Source organism: Myotis daubentonii, chromosome 10 (assembly GCF_963259705.1).
Source record: "Myotis daubentonii chromosome 10, mMyoDau2.1, whole genome shotgun sequence".
Lineage (NCBI taxonomy): Eukaryota > Metazoa > Chordata > Mammalia > Chiroptera > Vespertilionidae > Myotis > Myotis daubentonii.
The window spans coordinates 4950114-4966632 of record NC_081849.1 but is presented as its reverse complement, the minus strand read 5'-3'; the positions used below and the strand labels follow the sequence as shown (position 1 = coordinate 4966632).

General features: G+C 53.4%; 1 protein-coding gene across 3 annotated transcripts in view; it reads left to right on the top strand.

Annotated features, from left to right (window-relative positions):
• Nucleotides 1-16519, top strand: part of DPP6 (dipeptidyl peptidase like 6) — a 609552-nt gene that overhangs the window by 461295 nt on the left and 131738 nt on the right. For all 3 annotated transcript variants that reach the window (XM_059711373.1, XM_059711371.1, XM_059711372.1), the window contains exon 7: nt 3953-4034. In XM_059711373.1, the coding sequence (XP_059567356.1) occupies nt 3953-4034 (82 nt within the window). The remainder of the gene's footprint in view (nt 1-3952; nt 4035-16519) is intronic.

Genomic DNA, 16519 nt, shown 5'->3' with positions numbered 1-16519 from the left:
AGTGTCTGCCCCCTGCTGGTCAGTGTGTATCATAGTGAACAGTCATTCCCAGTCGTTCTGCTGTTAGGGTCAGTTTGCATATTACCCTTTTATTATATAGGATAGAGGCCTGGTGCATGGGTGGGGGCCGGCTGGTTTGCCCTGAAGGGTGTCCCAGATCAGGGTGGGGGTCCCGCTGGGGTGCCTGGCCAGCCTGGGTGAGGGGCTGATGGCTGTTTGCAGGCTGGTCACATCCCCTTTAGGGTGGGGGTCCCCACTGGGGTGCCCGGCCATCCTGGGTGAGTGGCTGTTGGCCGTTTTCAGACTGGCCAAGCCCCCTGGTGATGGAAGCTCCCAGCCTCTCCTTTTTTTCTTTTTTTTTTTATTCTGGGATTTATTTACCTTCTATAATAGAAACTTTGTTGCTTTGAGTAGAGCTCAGAGCCAGCAGCGGGAAGCTTGCCTTACTCCATCATTGGGGCAACCAAGCCTCCTGCTTGTTCCAGCTCCATGGCTGCCGGCCGCCATCTTGGTTGGGTTAATTTGCATATAGTTGCTCTGATTGGCTGGTGGGCGTGGCTTAAGGCATAGCAAAGGTATGGTCAATTTGCATGTTTGTCTTTTATTAATGTAGATTTTTTTTTGTACATTTCATTTCCTTTTTGTCAAATCCTCATTTACATTTCATGTCCTTTTTGTTTTTAAGGTGTTTATTTATAGATTAAACTGTATATTAGACATGTGTTGTATATGAGAAACATTCAAACAGGAGGTCACTTGGGGGTCTGCAAGGCATTAATTCAATTTACATTATTTCTAAAGGAAAGCAGGATTCGGGTTTCGAACAGCCTTCTAGAATGAAGCACATTCGCGAACTGAGGTTCCACTCACTGTATTCATTATCCAGTTAATCTGTATGAGCATCTACAATGTGTCAGACACTCTGCTATGACTGTGAGGGTCTTTTATATGTTTATATTATCCACCATGAGGAAGATTCTGAAAACATGTATTACTGGACACTGAAAATGCTAATTTTTAAAATGTTTTTAGCCTGAAAGGTTAGGAGCCAGGAAAGCAGTTCTTGGCTTTCCTCTTTCCAAAGGCGGCTTTTGTCGGGAAGCTTTCAACCCCTTGCCCAGCTCAGGAAGAGGAACAAGTAAACTTCCATTCACACCCTGGCCAGTTTGGCTCAGTGGATAGAGCGTTGGCCTGTGGACTCAGGGGTTCCCACACATGAGGAGGCCCATGCCTATTTCCCCACGTCCCTTCTCGATGCTGGGTCTCTCCCGATGGGGTCCCTGCTGGCTCCGTGTAGCTCAGTCATGGAAGCTTCTCCAGTGGGTTGACGGAGACCTTCCCTCTTTGTGATGGCTGTCATATGCCACTGGGGTGCCACTTACTCAACCACGCCTTGCTCCTCGGATTTTGCAACTGCCAAGCTGCAGTGCACACAGCTTCCGCATGGGTATTTTTGTGTCGTTAGAGGTGGATCTGCCAGAAAGCGAACTGGGTCTAAGTTCAGGGTGGATTTTACCAGGTTTTCCAATGTCCCCTGGAAGGTGTGCACCCGCCAGCACAGGTGCGCATGCCTGGCCCGCGGCCTCGCCAACACAACGTGCCACACTTTCCTCGCTTCCTTGTTGTTCTCGGCAAGTTTCATCGGTGAGAATAACTCAGTCTAGAATCTTGCTTGTTCAGTACTTTTCGTATGTTCGAGGGCCGTGTTAATATCTTTTTAGACACTTGTCTGCTCATGTCTTTTTCTCACATTGCTATCATCTTGTGTCTTTTGCAACCTTAATTTTAGAGTTCTTTGTCTGATAGAGCTCAGCCATGTGTCTGGAGTGTGTTATGAATATTTTCTCCCACTTTCTCAGTTGTCTTTTGTGACATTTTGTCAATAATTTTTCAAAACTGTTTATGGTATGTCCTCAAATGTGTCACTCTTTTATGCTATTGCTTCTGAATCGTGAGTCATCCTTAGAAAACCTTTCCCCATACAAAGTCAGTGAGGAAGTCACCCTTGTTTATGAAAAAACTAGAGGACCGGTGCACAAAATTCATGCACTAGGGGATGGGGGTCCCTCGGCCCAGCCTGCCCCCTCTCACAGTCCGGGAGCCCTCAGGGGATGCCCTACTGACTGCTTAGGCCCGCTCCCCATGAGGAGTGGGCCTAAGCCGCAGTCTGGCAGCGGAGGCTCGGAGCAGGCACCCGTGTGTGTGTGTGTGTGTGTGTGTGTGTGTGTGTGTGTGTGTGTCTGCTGGGGGCCTGCCCCCAGTTGAGTCAGAGGCTCAGAGCAGGCGCCCCTCTGTGTTGATCTCTCAGGCTCTGGGCTGAACCTGCGTGTTGTTCTCTCAGGCTCTGGGCTGCGCCTGGCCCCTCCTCCTGAGCTGGCAGTGACCATTACGGAGTCCTGGCCTCATTTGCATTATATATATTGAACCCTAAAACCACACAAATGGTAGGTTTGCAAACATTCACTGGGAACCTGCCATGTTCAGACCCCCCGTCGCTCTGCTAACAGCTGGGCACCCAGCCGGCTCTGTCACTGTCCCCCTCACTGCTTCCTGCAGACCCAGGCGCCCAGCCTGAAACTGCAGGGCAGGGCAGACTGTCCCTCCTACCAGTGCTTTTGACTCTGAAATGTATTCCATGTCCTGGTAGACTGTTAAGCACTTACTTTTAGAATTTTCTACTGACCCAAGCCCTCAGTCAACATGCCCTTACCCACTTCCCCTCCCTTCCCATCGTGCCTGTGTCTTTGGTTCAGACAATTCCTTTAAATTCAGCGTCTTCTGCCAAAACCGGTTTGGTTCAGTGGATAGAGCGTCGGCCTGCGGACTGGAGGGTCCCGGGTTCGATTCCGGTCAGGGGCATGTACCTGGGTTGCGGGCACTTCCCCAGTGGGGGATGTGCAGGAGGCAGCTGATCGATGTTTCTTTCTCATCGATGTTTCTAGCTCTCTATCTCTCTCCCTTCCTCTCTGTAAAAAAATCAATAAAATATATTAAAAAAAAAAATTCAGCGTCTTCCATTCCCAAAGACCATCCAGCCACCGTCTCTCTGGAGATGAATGAGCACATTCATAGCTCTGTCTTCTGCTTAAGAAATACCACGGCCACCAGGCCGGGTGCTCCTGGCGGGGCTGCCTGCTCTGCAGAGCGCAGAGAGCCTCCCGGGAGCAGCGTGTCTCTCCTGCCCATTGCAGATGGCGCCACTGCACTTACCCTGAGATATTTACGCTTATTAACGCACAGGTATTTGTAGTCTTCGGGATGATTTTTATCCGTTATGGCCTTTAAGTACATAGGCAGTGTTTTGTTGGTGTGGTGTTTTGCCTATAATAAATTAAGAGTGAGAAAATGTAGGTGAGGTTTGAAAGGAAAAAATGTTTCTCTTCTTTCAATCTTTCTCAGTCTCTCTGTCTTTCCCTCAATCTTTGTCTCTCGCTCTTTCAATCTCTCCATCTCAGTCTCACTGTCTTTCTCAATCTCTCTCACCTCCCCTTCTCTCTCTCCCTCCCTTTTGGTCCAACGCAAACCAAAAGCTGGAATCTGGCGCTGAAGCCGCTGGGTTCAGAAAGGCCGAACGGCCTGGCATTAGGCTTAGGACAAAGTAACTTCTGTCAGGAAATCCAGAGATGAAGCTGCGAACAGGGGGCATTTATTGCTGCACAGCCATGCATTTCAGCTTTTAATTTTGACGGTTCTGAACATTTTTAAAAATCGGTTCATAGACTCCTCCGCAGGCTCTCTCCCGGGGAATATTTGCTATTTGGGCTCAGCATGAGGACCTGAGTCCACCTCACACGCCTGGGGGCCCTGGTCCCGATGAGACGGCTCCTGGAGAGCGTGACGCGGTGTGTGTGTGTGGGGGGGGGCGAGGGGGAGTGAGGCTCAGGGCAGAACAAAGTACAGCCCTTAACTCTCCGTTCCTTCCCACCATTTTGCTCTCTGTCGTGTTTTCCAGGGACCCTCAGAGCCTAGACCCGCCGGAGGTGAGCAACGCGAAGCTGCAGTACGCAGGCTGGGGCCCCAAAGGCCAGCAGCTGGTAAGCAAGCGCTTTCGCGGCCGCGTGCTCCTGGGATGGAGGTGACGCCTTGTAGCCTGAACATATCTCACCCTGGTCTGCGTGCCTGAGTGGCATGTGGATAGCACAGCGGGGTTTCTGCACGTGTACAACGTCGGTTTCTTTCCCGATAGAGGATCCTCTTAAAACTGGAATCGGCCCTGGACGTGGTCTCAGTGGTTAGAGTGTCGGCCCACCAACCAAAGGGTCTCAGGGTCGATTCCTGCTCAAGGGCACGTACGTGGGTTTCAGGTTCGCTCCCTGGCCGGGTCGGAGCGCACCTGGGAGGCAACCAATCGATGCGTCTCTCTCACATCAATGTTTCTCTCTCTGTGTCTCTACCCACTCTCCTTCCCTCCCTTCCACTCTCTCTAAACGTCAATGAAAAAAATGCCCTCAGGTGAGGAATGGAACTGCATTTGCTTTGGTTTCCATGTACACTGTCCTGGGCCTGGTCCCCCGTTCCTGTGGGCGTGACTGCAGATAAAGTTCATGGTGAGGCCGGCGAGGGAGGCCTGGCACTGCTCACGGGGCACTGGCACTGCTGTGGGAACGCCGGCTCCTTTCTCCGGCAGGTTCGGTGGTCACAGTTGGGCTCGGCCCCCAGCCCTGGAGCAGCCTCGGGGGCGGGGTCCCAGGGCGGTGCACCTCTGGGCTCTGCACCCAACGCCCTCACGGTTCCTACTCCAACTGGCAGCACAAGCTGTTTGCGGGCACCGAGGGGCAGGGGCCTGGTGAGAGGCCCTGAGTGAGGCCAGGGGGTGGGAGGGTCTGGAGAGAGGCCCTGAGTAAGGCCAGGGGGTGGGAGGGCCTGGTGAGAGGCCCTGAGTGAGGCCAGGGGGTGGGAGGGCCTGGTGAGAGGCCCTGAGTGAGATGGGAGGGGAGGGTGGGGGGCAGGACGAGGGAAGCGGGGGTACTGGGGTATGGTCCAGGCTGCCCACTGAGTTCCCGCGGGTCAGCTCTGCCACTGTTGGGCTCTGTCAGCGGGCCGAGCACTGAGGGGAGGACAGGGTAAGAGGACCGCCCACGTCTGCCCCCTCTCCAGCCCACGTTGTCTAAGCCCTTTATTTCAATAGATCATACTGCGCCTCCCCCCCTTGCAGGAAGTCTGCCCCCTGCCCCCCGTTTTGAAGGTCACGTGTCTCAGTTGCTGCCTTCAAGTCGCCATCTCCTTCTGCATCTTGAAGCTGACGGGCTCAAGCTGCACTTAAAGACCCTTTTCCTAAAACGGCACAGAAGCGGGCCTTTCGGTGAGCGGTGAGCGTGCACTCGAGGTCCCGGAGATGAAGCCAGGCCTGTTTCCGCTCAGGGAAACCTCTTTCCTGGTTGCGTATTCATTCCACTGCCTCGAATTGATTTAAAGAAACAGGAGTATGTGGGTGACAAACTATTTGAGCTGCCACCGAAGCGTCCCTGATGCTAAGAACCTGGTAGCAGTTTCGGAGAAGCAGTCAGCTGACCCGCATGGAAGTGTGACGGGGCTGGGAGGGCATCGGGGCGGACGCCGATCCATCACTCGGTCACGGCGAGGAGACAAATCCACCTTCCCCGACGCTCCAACTTACGGAGAACCAAGTGCAGTTTCACAGGAGTCGGTGGACATGAAGCAATTAGACCAGCGGTTCTCAACCTGTGGGTCGCGACCCCTTTGGCGGTCGAATGACCCTTTCACAGGGGTCGCCTGAGACCATCCTGCAGATCAGATATTTACATGATGATTCATAACAGTAGCAACATGACAGTGATGAAGTAGCAACGAAAATAATTTTATGGTTGGGTCCCAACATGAGGAGCTGTGTTTAAAGGGCCAGCAGGCTGAGAACCACTGGATTAGACGGAGGCCGACAGCCAGGAACTGGGCACATGTTCAGGGGTTCCCTCCAGCGGGAGGCGGCTGATGCGCTCGGGGGATTTCTGAGTTTTTACACTTTGGGGACGTTGAGGTTTTCATCGTGCAGCTCTCGTACTGAGAGGAGCAGACGCTGTAACTCGCCACCGAGAGCGCGTCCTGTGCGGAGGCGCCGGCACAGGTGTCCCAGGAGGGGCCGGTGGCTGTTCAGGCTGGTGGGCCACTTGACCTCCATGTCCACGACTCCGCTTCACTGCCGTGGAGAGAAAGCAGTGGTAGACGGACAGACACAAGTGGAACGCATGTTCCAATAAAACGTGATTTACCAGGACAGGAGTGGGCAGCGGCTGAGGTTTGCTGAGCCCTTGGCCATCTTGGCTGGGAAAGCTGACCCAGGACCAGCTCCCTACGGACAGGCCCCCGAACACCTCCCCACGGACAGGCCCCCAGACACCTCCCTGTGGACAGGCCCCCGGACAGCTCCCTGCGGACTGGCCCCCGGACAGCTCCCCGCGGACAGGCCCCCGGACACCTCCCTGTGGACAGGCCCCCGGACACCTCCCTGTGGACAGGCCCCCGGACAGCTCCCTGTGGACAGGCCCCCGGACACCTCCCTGCGGACTGGCCCCCGGACAGCTCCCCGCGGACAGGCCCCCGGACACCTCCCTGCGGACTGGCCCCCGAACACCTCCCTGCGGACTGGCCCCCGGACAGCTCCCCGCGGACAGGCCCCCGACCAGCTCCCCGTGGACAGGCCCCCGGACAGCTCCCTGTGGACAGTCCCCCAGACACCTCCCCGCGGACAGGCCCCCGGCGCAACTTCTCTTGGGATGGAAACCCACAACCTGCGAGCAGGCCTCGCACACTAACAGGTTCCTCGTTGTCCTTTTATCCTAAAAGGTAACTACCTCCCAAGGGAAATGGACCTAGTTATAGCGAGGCCCCCTGGCCTGAGGGTGTCCCCCCGGAGCAGAGAGCAGCTGCATGAGGGTCCACCACGGGCTCCACGCACTGACCCTCCTGTGCGGAGTGACTCCTCGATGCCGGGGGGTCGCCCCATCACCACAGGAGGAAGGCGCCCGGCACCAGGGGGTCAAAGGCAGCTGCTCCTGGCCGCAGCGTGGCCTCTGGTGAGTGTCTGACGTTCAGAGCAGACTTTGTTGGGCCTTCAGGTCACACCCTGGGTTGGCGGTGCCGCTCCGTGCGCTGTTGGGTCACCTGGGTCGGCAGTGCCTCCCGGCCTCCGTGCGCTGTTGGGTCACCTGGGTCGGCAGTGCCTCCCGGCCTCCGTGTGCTGTTGGGTCACCTGGGTCGGCGGTGCTGCCCGGCCTCCGTGCGCTGTTGGAGGGGAGGGAGGAGGAACTTGGACACGCGGAGCCTCGACCCACATCGATGGTGCTGGTCTGTGGTCTCAGGTGTTCAGAATGGGTCTCCAGGTTCCAGAATCAGATGCTAGCTACTGAGCCTAGAATAGGAGGTGGTTTGGCCAATGAAACGGGGTTCCATGAGGAAATACAAGGGAACTGGTGAAGGGATGCCGCCCGCCCCTCCCTCTCCACCTGGAAGGAGTCAGTGCAACAGCGACTCCCACGGAACAGACGCTGTTCCAGACGTCCTCTCTGTGTAGGACGGCTCCGTTCCCTCTGCCTGGACCTGCCTGCATACAGAGTTTCCTCAGGCACCTCAGGTTCTGCTCACCCTCAGGGACGTCCCCCGCCCACACCTCGTGTCCAGCACAGCGGGGTGAGGAGGCGGGCATTGGCCCGAGTGTGCTCCTTTTTTTACCAACACTCGTGCGTCCTCCAGTCCTGACAAAATTACACCCAGAACTGAACCCACCGCCAGGACACAGTCTCAAGGTTCACCCCGCTCCCCAATGCTCCCTCAGGAGGTCAGCTCTCAGCAGAGATCCCAGCCCGGACCCTCAAGGCTGGCTCCTTCGGGGATTCACCAGGTTACCTGTTGTCATCAGTGATCCTGTCCAGCCCAAGTTCACCAGGCCCCCTCCCACCCAGCCCCCCAAGTTCATACCCAAACCGTCCACACCTGTGCTCTCTGGCTCCCAGTCATGGGCACCCTCCTTAGGGTGCTGGACCGGCCTCTCCTCTGTGGGGTATGTCTTGGGCCTGGGACATAACAGCTGAGGCTCTGAAAGGACTGAGTCCACCTCAGGAAACTAAACTTCACAAACCAGATTCTTATGAGCTTTTAGCCTCAGCGTGTTTCTGCCTCCTGCACAGCCCCGTTCACCGAAGGAGGTGGCTTCTCTCTAGCATGCCCCCCCCCCCAGCATAACACAGCCCCCAGGACAAGGTGCGGACCTGGTTGTTAGGCGTCATGAGGGATGAAGAAAACTCGGAGCTGGAGGTGTTCTGTACTCACACTGGGTCACTTAAAAGAAAAGAGAAAGGCTTTTTCTTTAAAGCACTCAGGTTTCTGCTTTAAAGAAAAATGTTTTTAAATAGTCCGTTAATGTGAAAAATTCATGCTGCCCAAATGTCAATAATTCAGCGTGAGATTCGGGATGAAAGGGTCCTTATTCAAGCTCCAAAACGCTTTGCTCAGTGGGACAAAGGGCAGACGGCCCCAGGTCTGAGGAGGGGGTGTGCCCTAGGCGTGGCGTCGGGAAAAGGCCGTAGCCCTGGGGGACCGTCAGCTCCGGGGTACGGCAGAGTGCACACGGCAGGGCCAGGGGGTGCACACACCCTGCAGCACCGAGCCAGCCCTAGGTGTGTGTGGTGGCGGGTGGAGGGGAGGGGAGGGGGCCATGCTGGGAGGGAAACACAGACACACGGACCAGCCCGACTTGGAACCTAGAAGCATCGTCCAGAGAGGCCACTGTACCTCCCGGCCACATCGCCGGTCTCAGATCCCAAAGGCAGCCCTGAGATCTTGGCTCTGGCGCTCACTCAGGCACCGTCACCGAGAGGAGGCGGTCACTGAGTCTGGGGCCTTGTGTGGGTTACGGGAACTGTGTAGAGACGTCACACAAAGCCTCGTTTCCTAGTGAGGAAAGTGCTTGATAAACGGTGGCTCCGTTGCTGCTGCATTAGGGCTATTCCTTGGCTAACCCAAAGCGTGGAGAAAGAGAAGAGAATTGTATCAGATGAGAGTCCATGGTCAGCCGACTCTGGCTGCCCTGGGGAAGCCAGGACTGCAGGACATGGCGCAGGGCCTGGGGGTGCCCGAGGAGTCTTCCCCAGTTCTCAGGGGGCAGGGGTGCTGTTCAGAAAGCAAACCTCCAAGTCCTGTTCTGCGCCTTCAGCCCTGGGTATGTTTGCAAGCGTCTCTCTGTCTGGAAAAGGCGTGCCTGGGGTGTAGCAAGCCTCCCTGCCCTGCCGCCCTCCCCCTCCCGCCCCCCGCAAAACCACCCCTTGGATAGAGAATATGCTTCTTATAAAGCACCGGGCATTCCATCCCAGAACTTACTCATCTTCTAACGCAGTGGTTCCCAACCTTCTGGCCCTTTAAATACACTTCCTCATGTTGTGACCCAACCATAAAATTATTTTCGTTGCTCCTTCATAACTATAATGTTGCTACTGTTATGAATCGTCATGTAAATATCTGATACGCAGGATGGTCTCAGGCGACCCCTGTGAAAGGGTCGTTCGACCACCAAAGGGGTCACGACCCACAGGTTGAGAACCGCAGTTCTAACGGGAAGCGTGTGCCCTTCAACCTCTACCTCCCGACCCCTCCCCAGCCCGGTGACCACATCCCACTCCCCTCCTGCCAGATGGCTCTTTAGACTCCACATGTAAGTGAATCTGCAGAACTTGCCTTCCCCTGTCCAGCTTAGGAGATGGTAACTATGTAGGGAGGGAGCAGTGAGCTGAGCTCTGTGCGCATCGCTGGGTAAGCCTTAAGCTTCTCACTGCCGTGTGGGTTTCATCTCACTAAAGCTGGGGGAACGGGAAAAGCTCATGGCCCTGCTTCCTCCTCCCAGCCCCCGCCCGTGGCTGGCCAGTGGTGCCGCCCCTCCCCGAAAGCCAGCAGGGAGGGAGCTGCCACCCCTCGTCACGCGTCCCCAAGGGCACTGCTGCTCACCCCGTCCTGGGGGCCACAGGGGCAGGCAGCACCTCCTCAGCATTCACGAGGCCAGTGAGGGAGGGAGATTGATCTTTCCAGCAAGAAGAGGTTATTTCATGAAATGTCGCCTCCACAGAGAGGACCAGGCGGAGGTGACACCCCATTAATAACTTGGGAAAGCTCTAATCAGCCCCGTTAATTTGGCATTCATTGTAAAAACATTCCTCATGGGGCACTGAAGCCCATGACAGTAGCAAGAAATTAATTCCATGGAGTAGTGGACGGAGCTGGTGTGGTGAGCGAGTCGCCCGCTCCCCCGGGGTGTCATTTCGTGGCCCCACGGGAATCAGTAGCTTTAATATCCACCTGCTCTCAGGTGAGCCAGCTGGGTGTCTGGCAGGTCCCTGGGCTGGGAGTGAGGAGCATTAGGGAGGTTATGGGCCTTCTCCTTCCCCCCTCGGGCTCGCTGAAGATCAGGGATTTCAAAACGCAAAAGAGGCTTCATAATTGCGGGACCATAGAGGAAGCGCAGGAAACCAGGCCAGTTGTCAATTGGATTCGGTGGAGATTTTTAAAGTTTCTTAAATTATTTTTTTAGTCAGTGGAGAATAACAAAATGTTGTCATGTTGTCTGAATACGGGGCAGAGGCATGAGAGAAAATTCATTCCTAAAACATGATGAAAATACTAGAGGCCCGGTGCACGGATTCGTGCACCAGTGGGTCCCTTGGCATAGCCTGCGGGGATCGGCCGAAACCGGTGTCCAACGCCGCCTGCCGCTCCTGCTCATCCAGGCCCCACTACACCTGCCGCCGCCACCGCTCGGTAAGCTCGCTGATGCTCCGCTGCGGTCTCTGGGCTGCGGTGGCCCTGAGTCTGGTGCCCATTGGTCAGCTGAGCAGCGCTCCGGCTGTGGGAGCGCACTGACCACCAGGGGGCAGCTCCTTTGTTGAGTGTCTGCCCCCTGGTGGTCATTGTGCATCATAGCAACCAGTCGACTGGTCGTTCGGTCACTTAGGCTTTTAGAGAGAGATGTAGGAAGAGTCCTAAACCAGTCCCAGCCGATAGCACACAGATCCCTTTCAAAGAGGACACGCCACGTTGGCAAAGACAGCTGTCATATGAGGAAAGCGGCCACCTTGGCATCTAGGAGTGATGGGTGAAGCATCACACATTCACAGCTGAGCTACCACAACAATCAGAACAGCCCGGGCTCCAGAAGCACGTGCAAAGACATGATCCAGGCAGCGGTCAGCCATTTGGACCTCATGGACCACGGTTGGCGACCGCTGACCTAGGCAAGCATATTAGGGCTAAAACTAAGCGGTTTGGTGTGCGCTGGCATACGGGAAAGATCACTAAGTGGCCTGGTCAGACTATGGGCATTTTACCCACCTTGAAGTGTCTTGAATACAGCAATATGATATATCCATTAAAAATTAAAAAGAAAGGGTGGTTCAATAGAGTAGGCTGCATGTACCCTCAACACTGCGGGCATGGCCTTCCTCTGAGTGTCCCTGGAAACGGCAAACGCAAGAAGCGGAAAGGATGGATTAGAAGAAGAAAATGTGGCATTCATGTTGGTTCCGATAAGCGAGGAGCATAGTGAACACCCAAGGGAACCACGTGTTTCTCCAACCTGTGACAGCAACCTGACCGCGCCCAGGACAAGCCACGAAGTTAATCTTCCTCCGATGAATGGGCAAGTCAGAGATTGCCCAAACCAGCCCTTCCCCTGCCGACCACCTGGCCATCATTTAATGAAGTGGTCACGACGCTGCAGAATGGGTGCCAACAGCAGGATTTGAGTTCCGATGGTGGGAAGACAGGGGGCGTCTGAAGCCAGGGAACGTGCTTATTGGGAAACAGCGAGGAGTGGGAAGCATGGCCACAGTGTGCAGAGCGTTGCTGAAACACCAGGAGAGGCCACACTGCAGCCACGGTCGGGAAACTGACCAAGAGAGCAAGGGGTAAGGAAAGTCATCAGATGAGCAAAAGAGGAAGACTCATACAGATGAAGGGGCCAGGTCAGCTGAAGTAGACAATACAGTTGGAGTGATGACTTCAGCTCGTGAGGCCCTGTTGGCGGCGTGGCAGGAGCTCGCTGTCGAAGGCTGCAGTCCATACAGCATTCCTGTTCTGTTGAGGCTTTTCTGCTGCAAGCATCTCTAGCGTCAGAGGGGTGGTCGGTGTCAGCCGTCTCTCGGCAGACAACAGGGTCAGGTTCGCCTGCCGTTCCGTGCAGGTCAGACCTGGTGCCTGACACTCCCACGAAGATGACTTCTCTCTGGCTTTTACCGCCTGTGCTTTCCCATCGCCAGACCTGGAAGGTACCACGTTATGCCCTGACTGTGCTGAGAGGAGTAAAAGGATGATGGAGAAATTAGTTAAAATGAGGAAGAAGAGGTCACCCGGTGTGCACACTCTCCGTGCAGAAGAAATGGCGGAGCTCACAATGGATTTCCTGTGGCCCGCTGGTCGCTGTGCCTGCCCGGGACGCCCTCCGCATTGACGCCTGGCATGCAGGTGTGAGTGTTGGATTCTGTGCTGGAGGTTTGCCAAAAAGCCACTGCACTGCAGCTTCAGGTGTTCAGCTCGTAGAATATGGTTTTGTTTTAATTAATAGATTTTTAAAGCAGTTTCAAGGCTTTTGGAGAAATTGAGCAGAAAGTAAGAGTTCCCAAATTCTGTCCTCCCCCCTCCCCCATCTCCCCTCCGATCAGCACCCCGCACCAGATGGTGCGTTTGTTGCATTTGCATTGACCCGTCATTAGCACTGAAAGCCCGTAGTCAACATTAGGGTTCACTCTTTGTGTTTTACATTCTACGAGTTTTGACAAATGTATAGAGATGTGTCCACGATTATAGAATCATACAGAAGTAGTTTCACTGCCCTAAAAACCCTGCACTCCTATTTGACACCCCCTGTTCCCAATCCCTGACCCCTGACATTTTTACTGTATCCACAGCGTCACCGTTTCCAAGATGTCATACAGTTAGAATCAAACCGTAGCCTTTCATAGTCACTTCTTTCACAGCAACTGCATTTAAGGTTTCTCCATGCCTGTTCACAGCTTGGAAGCCCCCTCCTTTTTGGCACTAAATATTCAATTGTCTGGGTGCACCATCATTTGCTTATCCATTCACATATTGCAGGTCATCTTGGTTGCTTCCAAATTTTGGCAATTATGAATAAAACTGCTGTAAACAAAACAAAAAAATTTAAAAAGAAAAAGAAATTTGTTCTCAGCCATGAGTTTTAGGAATCCCACTCAACAGGCATGTGCTCAAGCCCCGTGAGTGGGACGGGGTTCGGGTCCACGCACGCACACCCCTCAGGGAGACAGCGCCTTCCCTGCGGTGGGTCAACGCACCCCTCCCCCGTCCGTGTGCAAACCCTCGGAGACACTTCCCAGGACTCACCTGGAAGCCAAAGCCAGAGGGAGAAAAAGGAGGGTGGAGGCTTGGAACCCGGCCCAGCCCTGCTGTGGGCACCCCTAATTCCATTGTGAGGGAGCAGCCTGCTATTTCTAATGAAGAATCTAATTGCGAAGGGTGCCCGCATCAGCCTGGCGAGATTAGATTAGAGAATTTCAGGGTAATCTATCAAATGCAATTTAAAAGCAGGACCGGAGTTCTGCATTAAGAAAGAGGACCTTTTCCAAGAAGCTCGGAGAACCCCAAACAAAAGGAATCCAAAGAGGACCACACCAAGACACATCATAATTAAAATGCCAAGAGCAAAAGATAAAGAGAGAATCTTAAAAACAGCAAGAGAAAGAAACTCAGTTACCTACAAGGGAATACCCATACGACTGTCAGCTGATTTCTCAACAGAAACTTTGCAGGCCAGAAGGGAGTGGCAAGAAATATTCAAAGTGATGAATACCAAGAACCTACAACCAAGATTACTTTATCCAGCAAAGCTATCATTCAGAATTGAAGGTCAGATAAAGAGCTTCACAGATAAGGAAAAGCTAAAGGAGTTCATCACCACCAAACCAGGATTATATGAAATGCTGAAAGGTATCCTTTAAGAAGAGGAAGAGGAAGAAAAAGGTAAAGATACAAATTATGAACAACAAATATGCATCTATCAACAAGCGAATCTAAGAATCAAGTGAATAAATAATCTGATGAACAGAATGAACTGTTGATTATAATAGAATCAGGGACATAGAAAGGGAATGGACTGACTATTCTTGGGGGGGAAAGGGGTGTGGGAGATGTGGGAAGAGACTGGACAAAAATCGAGCACCTATGGATGAGGACAGTGGGTGGGGAGTGAGGGCGGAGGGTGGGGCGGGAACTGGGAGGAGGGGAGTTATGGGGGGGAAAAAAAAGGAACAAATGTAATAATCTGAACAATAAAGATTTAATTAAAAAAAAAAAAAACAAAAAAAAACAAAAAAAAAAACAAAAAAAAAAAAAAACAAAAAAAAAAAAAAAAAAAAAAGAAAGAGGACCTTTAATGACAGATCCGTTATCCATGGTCGGCAAACTTCAGCTCTTGAGCCACATGCGGCTCTTTGGCCCCTTAAGTGTGGCTCTTCCTAAGCCTTAGGAGGACCCTAATTAAGTGAATAACAATGTACCTACCTATATAGTTTAAGTTTAAAAAATGTGGCTCTCAAAAGAAATTTCAGTCGTTGTACTATTGATATTTGGCTCTGTTGACTAATGAGTTTGCCGACCACTGCCTTAGGTCATGTAAGCTATAGAGCGGTTATCAAGCAGTTAGAAATGAGAATAGCCTGTTCGGACATTAGGATGGAGGTCGAGGCCACAGCTACACTGGAGCCCGGGGCAAACCCGTCACTCCCACGTGGCCAGAGCCCGTCTGCGTGTTTGCAGATTTTTCTGGGGCCTCGGGGGGCTGCTCAGCATTCTCCTCGCTGCCCGTCATGGACTTTTATGGACTTTGTTGTGCATGTCTCCCATTCGTCATGATTCCTAAAATGTTTCACAATCGGGAAATGTCCCAGGAACGGTCCCATCTCCTCATCTGCGTGGAATAACCGGGACTTTTACTTCTGCCAAACTGCTAATCACGCTGTCAGCCTGTTACCGTGACAGTCATCGCGCCTTCTCTGTTTTACTACTGGGCTGTCTCACCTCTGAGTAACTTAGTTCTCAGACCCAGTGTCAGCTGTCAGGGAGGGAATATCTCCTCTCGCCTGGATGTCCTTGGCCGGCCATGGCTCTGTATCCAGCAGAGCACGAGTTCGCAACAAATATTTGTTAGCTGGATGCTATTCGGGAGGGAAAATGGAATTAAATGTCAGGTTTATGGGCATAAGGTCCAAAATTCATGGAAATTGGAAACACTTGATGTGATCACCTAGAAAATGTTACTACCAATGTGGCTGAGGTACTTAGTTAACCTGGCAGGTCAGATTCTGAGCAACACCCTGGAGGGAGTAATGGATGTTTGAGTCAGACACTTTTTCCTAGTGTTTGTTCTGCTGTGAAAGATCCCAAAACAAAGATATGAGTTTTCCCGGGAAAACGTGTCAGGGAGAACGGGCTGGGCTGAGCTTTCTGGGTGAACAGCCGGGACTCCTTACTTTTCCACCGGAATTTCAGAGGGTGAAAGCACCCCTCTTCTTGTCCCACCGGGACCTCAAAGGCAGTCGCAGCCTGTGCCCGCCCTCACGGCCCTGCCCTCAGCCATTGGGTCCAGGCGGGCACACATCACCAAGGCAGGCGGGCACACATCCCCGAGGCAGGCGGGCACCTGTCCCCGAGGCAGGCGGGCACACGTCCCCGAGGCAGGCGGGCACGCGTCCCCGAGACAGGCTGGCACGCATCCCCGAGGCAGGCGGGCACACGTCGCTGAGGCAGACGGGAAACTGCAGACACACTCAGCTCCCTGGGAACAAGATGCTCCCTAGAACTTGGGGAAACACTGTGGCTGCATCCAAGTCAGTTATTTGCAAATGATTCTTCCAGCCTTTTCTTTTCACAGACTTCCCGGGACTCCTCCTTTGTCGCATTTTGTGGGGAGTTTGTTTGTGTGTTTGTTTGTTTGTTTATTTTTCGTTAATCCTCCCAGGATTATTTTACATTAATATTCTTTTAGAGAGAGTGGGGGAGAGAGAGAGAAAGAGAGAGAGAAAAACATGGATTCAAGAGAGACACATTGATCAGTTGCCTCCTGCAACTCAGGCACCCATCCTTGACGGGGAACTCAAACCCAAGACCCTTCAGTATAAAGGCCAACACTCCAACCATTGGGCACACCGGCCGTGGCATTGGTAGATTTTGTTAGCCCTTGTGGATGATCACAACTGAGTTATCAACACTGGGAAGTCATAATCCTCCCCTTTCTGAAGTAACCTTCCTCGATCTGGATGTCTCTCTGCCCTGGGACATGGCTGCTCCCACAGCCCATGAGGCTTCATTGTACGCATCTGGCTCCTGGGAACACGGGTGTCCACTCGCGATGGAACGCGACGGGTGAGCTTAGGCATCAGCGGATGAGCTGGAAAAGACAGACCCAGTGTCACTTATTTTAGACTGTGTGTAATCCGTGTACGTCATGGCTGAAATCCAGGTCAGCTCTTTCCGCTTCTAATGAGCAGTT